At 40.5% G+C, this 11524-nt stretch overlaps 1 protein-coding gene across 2 annotated transcripts in view; it reads left to right on the top strand.

Annotated features, from left to right (window-relative positions):
• Positions 1-10624, top strand: part of dennd2b (DENN domain containing 2B) — a 55860-nt gene extending 45236 nt beyond the window's left edge. For both annotated transcript variants that reach the window (XM_082540785.1, XM_082540784.1), the window contains exons 15-20: positions 6198-6375; positions 7181-7222; positions 8078-8189; positions 9223-9462; positions 9761-9847; positions 10157-10624. In XM_082540785.1, coding sequence (XP_082396911.1) covers positions 6198-6375; positions 7181-7222; positions 8078-8189; positions 9223-9462; positions 9761-9847; positions 10157-10191 — 694 coding nt within the window. In that variant the 3' untranslated portion in view covers positions 10192-10624. The remainder of the gene's footprint in view (positions 1-6197; positions 6376-7180; positions 7223-8077; positions 8190-9222; positions 9463-9760; positions 9848-10156) is intronic.
• The last annotated feature ends 900 nt before the right edge of the window (positions 10625-11524 follow it).

An 11524-nucleotide genomic window follows, 5' to 3' on the forward strand; every position in this document is an offset into this window, starting at 1 on the left:
GCTGAAAGCCTTTCTCACAGCCATGGTGAATTAATCAAGCTCACTTTTCTGTGGTGCAGCAGGCTGTTTGTGTTTCTGCATAGAGCCGTTCCTGTGTCCTCTTACAGTAAAACTACACGATTGAAAAAAATATTAAAAAATCACGTATGAGGTGTCGTGTTTTTGGTTTTGCACTAAATTGCCTGAAAGTGAACTGCAGCCGTGGAGCTTGCCAACATGTTTTGCAGCTGCAGATCTGCAATATTATGATCAATGTGGTGACTGTAGCGCTCAGACAGGTAGAATTATTGCTGTTGCTGTAGGCATTTTCAAATCAGCAGGTACTGCAGCGTGCTTGTTTCATTTAGTCCACGGTTGCTCTCAGACGCTTTCTCTGGCATGTTCTGCAGAGCTGGTACAAAGCCAAAACCACTTTTAGCAACTCATACGCTTTCCCATGTGGTATTCAACTCATCAACGCACTGTAAATATGTGAAATGTTTCAGTGGAGAAAGATGTGGCTATTACATGAGTCTGACCAGCTGATTTTTACATCGGTGAGCATATGTAACGGAAGACACCTGCACACTTACATTTGCTCTCCAGACAGCCTTGATTAAACTCGGATGTTATTGTGGTTTTAATAAGAACATGTATGGAGTTTTCCATCAGGGGGCCATTTCTCAGTGTAAAATAGTTTGTGCTGTTTGACTGAGACCGTGGCTGGAGACCCTTGTGCACAGGAAGTGAGGGAAAACCATTTGTGGGGCTAAAGGAGCAAGCAGAGAACATTCTGCTAAAAGGATAAAAATACACCACTGGGAGCTTTCCCTTGCTATACAGTTCTGCATGTACTCTGTTGCGACTTCGTGTGACTTCTAGGTGTTATTAGGGGCTTTGAAGGAGGCCTAACACTGAGGAGTGGTTTTGTGGATCAGCTGGCAAGTGACAGCTGTGGTTTGGTCTTCTACAGACCTGTCTGTGGAATTCATCTTGCCAAACCGTCCTAAGACTGGTTGATACAACACAGAGCTGCAAAGCATGTGATGATACAGCCTTGCCTCTCTTTTTCTTGAATACTGAAGTTTATCCTACTCTTCTTCTGGGCTTCACATACTAAGCCTCCCGATCCCATGTTTCCTGGAGTATCTGCCAATTCATCGTCACACACATTAAACCAGGCCCAGCAGACCCATGAGAGCTAATATGTGAGGATTAGCTCCCAAACCTCAACACACAACAGCTCTGAACAGACTTTATCTCTGTTGAACTCTCGGGATCTTTTTTTTCTCTTCTTTTCTTGAGAGTGGCATCATAAATTGAAACATAGATGTATTCCATCAAATTAAATGAGTCAAATTAATTTCTGTGGTGTAGTTTTTATTAGTAAAAAGGTATAGACCCTGTGCACAAGAAAATGCTAACTTCCTGGTTTGAGACCGGATGTGGGGTTGTACATTTCCGGTATTTTTTATTAATCCTTTATTTATCCAGGTAAAAAATCTCATTGAGATTAAAAATCTCATTTCCAAGAGAGACCTGGCATCATAGCAACAAAAGTCACATACCACATAGGTATATAACATTTAAAACAAATACAATATCCCATACAAACATGTGTAAAATATACAATAACAGATCAAATTAAGAGTACATTTAAAAACAATCAGCAAGTAGCTTTACTTTGCGGTCAATCGCTACTGCGAAGACATACTCCAAAATCATGTCCAAAACTCGAAAACGGAAAGATCGCGTTAAGTTACAAAGAGCAGAAGGTGGAAACACTCACCACTGTTGTGTCATAAAAAATCTAATGATCAATTTTGACGTTTAAAGAGTTTAGATCGATCAATTTACATCACTCAACACAAGCAGAACTGCATTACAGAATCAGAAGACACATCGTCCACATTCAGAAGCACATCTCTGTATAGTGACAGTTCTTATGATTTAAACAGGCAAATGTTCAGCATTCAAACTACAGGTGAAGAATAGTCAAGCCAGATGTTTCCCATTATGTCGATATCAGGTAGTGAAGTACACACCTACACAGCATGTTAACAAACCGTGAAAAAAAGCAAAAAATGAAAAATTGCTGAACGATTGCTGGTAACGGTTTCTATACATTAGTATTTACGAAGGGTATGTTGTGACTTACCTTCAAAATTACAGCAGTACTGTATGTCCACGATGTCCACGAAACGTTTTGCACCGTCAAAAAATAAAATTGGCTACTTGATTTCACCTATCGCTGGTTATTTTTAGAACATAACACCCGCGATAAACGAGGGACCGGTATTTACAGATACTGAGAAATATAACATTTGAATCCCTTTTCTCTTTTGCTCTGAGGCGCGGGGGAAAAAATATCGACAAGTCGATGAACATCATTTACAGATATATTGGGTAAATGCCCAAGACATCTATAGAAATGTAAATCGCCGCTTGATTCATTCACTTGCTTAACTTGTTTTGGACAGTAAACAGGGTGCGAATAGGACACCGGAAACAAAGCTCCCCACAGGGGTTTCCGCACCGGAAGTAGCATGTGCTAACGTGCACGTAGTCTATTAAACTATGGAAATTCATGTATATTTACATATGTTTACGTCAGCAAGTTTATTGACACACACTTTGTTGCTTTGGGTGTCATTGAATGGCAAAAACCGATTTTTTTTGTCCTCTTGTATCTACGTTAGGGTAACTCATGTAATTTCTAACATGTTCTCAATAATGCTAAATGCTAACCTATGCCTTCTTACTTTGTACATAGGCTGCATATAAAAGCTGGACATGCCTACTGTGATGTCACCCACGTGCTTTTGGACTTTAATAAAGGGTGGAAGTTATCAGCAAAGCAAGCTAGCAAGCATGGTTAGGCCTCAGTCACACAGGCCTAGAGACTGGGTAACCACCATATGGTAACGATCAGTCACGACAGAAAAAACAAGTGTGTCACGGTAAAATAGACCCCCTTTTACACAGGCCTACAGAGTGGTCGGTTTGCCTAGCAACCAGTGAAGTGTGTATTCTGTCACTGGTTGGTGAGTGGTTTCTGAAGGTTTCTGGGAATCGCAGAGAGGGCCATGGTACTTTAGTGAAAAACCTCCTTGCAGTTACCTCGGTCACTAGCAGACTGCCCTTATTGCAGTTTGCATGGTAGATGCCAAATTGTCCGCAAACACTTGGAAACTATTTTCAAGCAAGAGTTAAACTGAATAGTGTTACGCAAAACAGAAACGGTTAGTGTCCTGAGGGTGGTCAAGGCAAATTGTTTGCAACCAAATCTACCACAAGGAGGTTTTTGGCACACCATGCTCTTTGTAACCAGTTTCACCTAGACTCAGCCAGCAGCCTCTAGCAGTCACTCACTGTCCGAGGCCTTAGAAAGCTACATCTATAAACTTTAGAGATGCAATGCTAAGACACGGGTACTTACTAGTTAGCGTTAACAGATAAATAAAATACTACAATTTTACTCCTCAAAACTGAAGCACTAAACTTCTTGAATGATCTGGAATGAACACATAGTAGTATTAGTCATGATATTTAATTCAAAATGGTCCAAAAGGCACCTGCAACACAAACACGGGCAAGAAGTCCAGTTCAGTGACTCAAATTTGTGAGCGAAGCCTAGCAGGAGTGCTAGAGCTATATCGTCAGAGTATGATTCAAATAGGCTGGACTGTTAACTTTAACAAAGTCCAAATGCAGTACAGTTGTTATGAAGGGGGAAACTATCCACAGAGACCAAAAATATTTTTGTACAAAGCTGTAAAATTGCTTAAGAATGCAGTTTAGTTGGAAATTTTACCACAAGCGTCTGTGACGACTTGTCTCAAGTGGACACTCCAAGAACTGCAGTTTTCTCCACCTCCGACTTGGATTATTTGTCAGTTACTTCATTTTGATTTGTAGGGTTAAATTTCCTAATTAGCACTAGAAAGTACAGAAAGTACATCTGAGACAGAAGTACTGCTAGTTTTATACTTCTGATGGTCACAAACCAAAGAATTTTAATTCATTCAGTTGTTTTAAAAAGATTTCCTCCTCTTCCTGATCTTCCTCCCCTCAACCCCAACCGGTCACAGCAGATGACTGAGGTTTTTTCCTGTTATAAGGGGTTTTTCCTTCCCACTATTAACAAGTGGTTGCTCAAAGAGGGTTGTTTGTTTTCTCTCTATTACTGAAAGGTGTTACCTTGACATGACTTTCTGTGATTTGGTGCTACATAAATGAAATTGAATTCAGTGGAATTTCATATTTAGAATAAAGTGGCACTGACCGACTTTGTGGCAATGTTGATGTCATAGCTAAAAAAGCCATATAAAGGCCTATAATCTTATCTGGTACCACCAATTTTGAGTGGCTAAAATCCAGCTTCTGTACTTATCTACACTGTACCAAGGAAAAAATATGGCTTTACTGTTTAACTCAAACTGTTTTATTTTTTACATTCTACTATTCTTTACCAATCAATGTATATGGAGGCCAAAAAGCATTTTTTTCTTCTTATTTTATGACCTGCGTATGCCTGAAGCTTTGGTCTAGATCAAACGGGAATGTCCCACTCGTTCTCCAGAGTTGAGTGGCAACCTCTGGTAGTGCGGAGTGTTTTCGTTGCAAGTTCATTTTCTCCCAGGAGTATGCGGTCGGGGAATGAGTGTAATTGATCCTTTTTGGTATCAGTGGTGTGCAGGGCTGTGTGTAGCCTGTGGCGAAGGTTTTCGGAGATCTGTGCCCCATCACTCCCTGTTGGAACTCGTCAAACCCAGGAGACGGGATCTGTTAGGAATTATCAAGCCCACCTCAGGCAAATGGAAATCAGACTGGCCAAAGCAAAGCTGCAAGTGCTTCATGTTGTGAGTGAAATGTAAAAAAAAAAAAAAAGAAAGGTTGAATGCTGTGGTTATTGTAGCCTTTGGGTTTCTCTGATGTAATTTTATTTTACCCTGTCTAGAAAACATTTTAATCTTGTCAATTTGACTCATGGGAAGTTCAGAAAAAAAATCTCTGGCAGACATGTAGCTGGAATGGATATTGTGGAAAAAAAAGCTGTGGGAGTTTGTCAGTTTTCTCTGTATATTGCTCAGTAAAGTTTCTCTGCGCTGAAACAGACATAGGTCACATAAAAGGGAGGAATTTTTGTTTGCTGTACTGCTGTTGATGAAATGTATATATCTCAGATAACGTGCGTCATATACCATGTTTGATCACTGGTCTCGGTCTTGAGCTATACTGATTTAGTGGTTTGTGTGTGTGTGTGTGTGTGTGTGTGTGTGTGTGTGTGTGTGTGTGTGTGAGAGAGAGAGAGAGAGAGAGAGAGAGAGAGAGATTGGACCCACAGTTTATTTTCACTCTCTTTGTGTACATGGACTGGACAGTATGTAGAAGACTGAGGGGAGTCTGGAGGGGGGGCGGGGTCAGCCACTGTCAACAAGCGACGGATCGTGAGAAAGACGTGCTGCTATTTGTGAGCTTCATGTTATACCACAGCTGTCGAAGTTAAACCGAGCTTCTGCGTTTTGTTATTGCGTCAACAAGACCCCAGCTTAACCATAGCAACATGTCAGAGTCACGCCACCCCTGCAGACAGAGTGGGGCAATCTCAAAATAATGCAGTTTGTGGGGTTACGGTTCCTCGTTGTGGTCTATAGTAAATGGTGTTAACTGTTGGCGCGAGAAGTGGAAGTGCAATAAATTAAGGCATTAATTTTTCCAGAAGCTGTGATAATAAGCTCTGATAACGTAAAAACTTTGGGGGGAAAGAAAAGAAAAACAAGTGTATTTGTGGAAGCTCAAGAACAGTCTGTTGGATCTGGCTGCACCTTAGAAGAGCTGCAGGAAGAACAAAGAGTCCGAATACTTAGCTGTACTGTTATGGCTCATTTAAAGGCAACAGTTTCAGGGAAAAGAGGATCAAATAGTCATTTAACTTGGAGAATTGGAGTGTAGTGATGGAAATACATCGGCTGTGCTCCAATAGTTTGGAATGTGGCCCCAGTTAGTGATTTAGTAGTAATGATTTTCCAAACATTGCATTTTAAAGAAGAATATAACGTTCAACTTAGCATGACCACAGCAGGTGGTGCTTTTTGAGTAAATGCTTGACTGCACAACCCTTTCAGCGTTTTATACTCCCTGTTTCAAGCTTGTCTGAATTAATCTGGTTAAACATGATTGATGTGTTTGCCTTCCTCTTTGTCTCCCATCATCAGCACCCTGTCCAGCTGCATGCATGCTGTGGTGGCGCTCCTCTACCCCTTCTCCTGGCAACACACCTTTATCCCGGTGCTGCCAGGGTCCATGCTGGATATCGTCTGCTGTCCCACTCCGTTCCTGGTGGGGCTGCTCTCCAGCTCGATGCCTAAACTCAAAGAGCTGCCTGTAGAAGAGGTGAGTACATTGTATTTAGACCATGAATTTTTCAATTTTCATGTTGATGTCAGCGATGTGTAAATGTTGCTGCGTAGAGTCCTGAATGTAAGGGATTTGAATGACATGTTTGGATGACATGTTAAAACAGTACAGATTGACAGTAATTCCATTATGACCTGGCAACTGTGGCTGTTTCTCTTTCTGTCTCCGTTTTTATTATACTAGGGAACGAGCCAGGTGACGTCCAAATGATGAATTTACCCAGCCGGGGTAAATTAGTTGATCAGTAAAAATAATGGTTACAGGTTTTAGACCAAGTCTTTCTACAAAACAGAATATTGGTGAAGTGAAGTGTGGCAAGACTTTACTACACTGGTCTGTATCACACATGGCTCAATGTGGATGGACGGATGGCATCTGTGCTCTCCATCTGATTCTTTCTTTCGTATAAAATAAATATTTTGGCAGTAGAAGCCGCGTGAAATGAAATGGCCATTAGTTTGTTACAAAAGTGTTACTACACCCAGTTTTTCCCCAGCGTGGGCCACATTAATGTATCAAACTGAGAAGCGACCATGTTAATCAGAGTTAAGACTGACCCAATAACGAGTTGTTCGCGATACCAGAAACCTGTTTCTGTCACTCTTCCAGTTTGTGATTCATTCATTGCGACATTTGTCCAAAGTACGTTTACATCTAACATTGTGCTGTAGCATGTAGCTTTGACCATTTTATGTACAGTGGACTTTAAAGTTAAATAATTCATCAAAGAGTTCTCATGTGTGCTAATCAAATAATGATATCCTCCTTTTCTCTTTTTTAGGCTTTAATGGTCGACCTGGGAACTGACCGCTTCATTAGACAGGTTGGTCTAATGGCATTTAAAAAGAAAACCATTAGCATTAGCATGAGCAGTGACCACTGTGCCCCAAGTGGTAATGTAAAGATAATGGCAAATTTCCTTTAACACCCTACATGTTGTTCAGTCGTTTGCTCAAAAACATTAATTGGCATTTCTTATTTCTGGAACAATATATTAATAAGTAAAAGCAGCTTTAATTGTGACTTAACTCAGAAAAATTTAATAATTATAATAAAAGTTCAAAACTCAGGATAGGAATGTAATGACTAGATGAAGTAATGAAGCACACAGAGGTGATCTGTCCCAAGAAAAAAGCCAATAATGCATAGGTGAACTACATCTGACAACAATGAGGGTGTGAAAAGAACAAAGGCAGGAAGTAAAACTATAGCCACATTAGGAAGAAAAAAAGCAACAAAATAACACAGGAAGTGACGGAAAGAGAGACATAGAACATACCTTCCTAGGCAAACAGGAAGACAGAGAGGAATGCAGAAAGCAGGACAACAGTAAAGAAATAGAGAAAAAAAACTAAGAGGAACCGCAGAGATCATTCCTGGGTATCCTGGTTTTCTGTGGCAACATGTAATTGTGGTGAAACATCTGTCACAGCAAAATGTCTCAATAATGTGCGTACACAGCAGTAACTAACTCAAGTTAGCAGATAAGAGCTATCATGAGTAAGGGACAAAAACAAACAAACCAAAAAAAACCCTGACTGTATCAGGTCGAGTAGGAAGATCGAAACATTTCTTATTCCAAAAATTAGACAGTCATGCTCGTAAAAGGTTGCAGAGCATCGTCTCCACGCCACTGTTGTTCATCTGTAGTAACTGCAGCACTTTCAACTGTCTGTAGATGGATGACGAGGCATCGCTGTTGCCGCGGAAACTTCAAGCAGCTCTCGAGCAAGCGCTGGAGCAGAGGAATGACATCATCACTCAGGACTCTGACAGCGAGTCAGACGAAGGTGAATAAGCGACTGAACATCTCTCGGTTTAACGCGGCAGATGTTCTTCTTGTTAATTAGGGCGACAGGGAGCGCGGTCTACAAGTCTGTGAAACTGGCTGGGAAATGACGTCTTCTGTTCTGCTGACAGTGAGTCATGAAAGGCTCATCTTTGAGATGAGCTAATGCTGTTTCTGGTGGTAGTAGTGTACATTTCAAGCTGACTGGAGCATAAGTGCAGTTGTTTCTAATGTGTCAATGTCTCTATGTGTAGCTCCCATGTGCCCTCGCAGTCAGGATTCCCGGTTTTCACCCAGGAGGCCAGGTTTTGACTCCTGGTGTGGAAATGAGGCTTTTATCAAGGAATCATGAATGGCTTACCTGTAATGGGCTGTCACAACATGCTTTACGGCACAGAAACAAAGAGAATTTTGACATAATAAGGCCAAATCATTTGTGTTTTTTTAAGGCTACTTCAGACAGTCTTATCTCTGCTTTCCAAATTCCCCTCCAAGACCAACAGCTAACACTCTGTGTGGTTATGTTACATGTGCCAAGTGCCACTCATAACCAGTTCTCACTAGTCCAGAAAGCCAATACACTTGTGCAACCCACAGTATAGCCTCATTGGACTGTAGGTGAAGGGGAAAATGAAACTACAACTACAACAATTAGCTTTCTTGTGCTAATATTAGTGGAAAGTAATAAAAAACAATAACAACACGAGTAATCAAGAAAAGAAATAAGTAAAAAATATTGACCTGTGGTAAACTAGCCTTGAATGACAGTTGTAGCTCTGGGTGCTCTGATGGGCAGGATTTCAGGTTTTTCCTGCAGTGTCATTGTGCTTCACTTGACATCTTCTGACATAGGATAAGCACAAAGCTGTCACATCATTATTGTTATGTCTCAATTTTGTCGTTAACATGACTGAGGTTTGGTCTTTATTCGACAACTTTACTTTGCAAGCACAGCAAAATTCTTGAACTTCAAGGTTTAACAAAAGCTGTGGGCCTATTTTATCGATTAACGCCTTCGTTTTTATCCCCCACAGAGTATAACTCGCTGAACAGCCTGGTGTCGGAGGCGTTCATCCGCTTCTTCCTGGAGACTATTGGACATTACTCCCTGTTTATCACTCAGAATGAGCGTGGGGAGCGCATTTTCCAAAGAGAGGCCTTCCGCAAATCAGTGGCATCGAAGAGCATCCGACGTTTCCTGGGAGTCTTCATGGAGTCTCAGATGTTTGCAGGGTTCATCCAAGACCGGGAGCTCAGAAAGACACGAGCTAAAGGTAGACTGCTGTTCTCTGAGTGTCAGCTGGGTCTATGAATGCTCTTTCTTCCTTAAAACATTTCATGAGAAAGCTGTTTGCTTTTCTTTGTGCATTTCCACCCCTGCATTCCTAGTGCTCTCTGTGCAGAAGAAAGCATTGCACTTACACTGACCTCTAGTGGCTGAAAGTTTTTCAACAGCATGCTTTCTCACTGAATCAAAGCAGCTCCCTGAAGTATTGATGTTTCATATTCTCGTTCTTTACCCTTCCTTTTCCTTTTTTTAAAAAAGAAAAATCTCTGCTGTTGTGTTGACAGGTCTGTTTGAGCAGCGGGTAGATCAATATTTGGAGGAGCTGCCAGACACAGAGCAGAGTGGCGTCAACAAGTTCCTCAGAGGCCTTGGTGAGTTCAGAAGCAGACATATTTTAGGAGCTGGAAAGTTATAAACAGAAATATCAAATATTTATTCTGCATATGCTAATGTCATCTGAACAGGCAGAGCTACACAGCAGCTTTTACCAAACCTCTGCACAGTTTCACTCTCACTTTATTTTTTATTGTAAATATCTCACATGACACGAGCTAGCTGTGATAGGCTTCACCAATAAGAACTTAAACATGGATGTTTGCCAGAAATCAGATTTTTTTTTATACCGAATATTCGTGGCTTCGTTTTACACGGCTTAATAGATTCATGTATTTTATTTCCAGGAAGTAAAATGAAGTTTCTCCACAAAAAGAACTGAGGAGACGACCTGATCTTTCAAGTCTCTGCGTCAAGACGACTCCCATTTTCATACTTTGTTTTGTTTTAAATGTTCTAAAAGCATGTACATATTATTTCACTGTAAGCTGTGATGCTCTTCAGCCTATGTTTATAGTATGAGATAGCAATAGCAGGACGGTACACAGCATGTGAGTCGTAGAGTAACCACTGATGTCTAGTCGTGCTTGTGAAGAGTGTTATCGGAGTTTGTGAGTGTATGTGACTTGAAATGGGTTGCAGGAGGGCGTAGATGTACAGATATGTTTTCCTTTTTGCATTATTTTACGACAGTGTTTTTCTCTGTTTGACCTAAAGCTTATTCAAAAACTGTACATGCAATACAATGAAGAAGATGGTTTGAACTCTTCCTGGAGATTTTTACAGTCTTTTATTAAAAGTGATCATTAAAATTGTTTCAGTGTCCAAGTGTAAGCATTGAACTTAAACTTTATTCTATTCTTTATTCTTTAACCTTATTAAACTGTATTCGTTCATTATCAAAACAAGGCCCAAAGCAGTACAGACTTCCCAGTCAGACATAGACATATATTTCACATTTTGCCTGATGATGAAAACTCACCTCCTTTTATCGCTGACATCTCAATGACAGCCTCTCCCAAAGCTGTGTATTAGGTTGGTAAGATCCCAAAAGGCGCAGTAGTCTAACACCGGCTACCACATGCTGCTGGTAACCTAATTACGTCTGTGCACATCACTCCGGTGGCTGTCGCTGCCACGCTGTTATTAGCTCTCCTAACTGAGCGGCTCGCTGTTGATTCCAGGTGCCGTGGTGCTTTTCTCCTGCCAGTGTCTTTATCGCAGTTAAGAGTGACATTTGATGTGAAGTGGTCGTGCAGAGACTTTCGGATAAAGAGCTGGCCATGAAAGAATTTTTTTGCTTGAGCAAAAGTTGTGAAATCAAGTTATAATAACAGTGAACCTACAATTATGCTTTCAGAATGTAGTAAATACAACAACAACAACAACAATCTTTATTTATAGAGCACATTTAAAAGCCTTGGGCATACCAAAGTGCTTTACATAAAACAATAAAAGGTTCAAACATTGATAACGGATAAAAAAAATAAAAAATAACGAGTTATGTTCATAGATAAAAGCTACCAATAAGAATGACTACAGCACATGGGTAATAGCAAGATAAAAGCTGTACCACCATAATAAAAGACACCAATAGAAAGATAGGAGGGAATTAATACAAGAGGTCAATAGGTCACAGCAACCAAACAAACAAACAAACAAATACACACAAGTACTAGTATTTAATATTTTACTGTGGAATATTATCATTCATA

Source organism: Aulonocara stuartgranti, assembly GCF_965226115.1.
Source record: "Aulonocara stuartgranti genome assembly, chromosome: 1".
In the NCBI taxonomy this organism is placed as follows: domain Eukaryota; kingdom Metazoa; phylum Chordata; class Actinopteri; order Cichliformes; family Cichlidae; genus Aulonocara; species Aulonocara stuartgranti.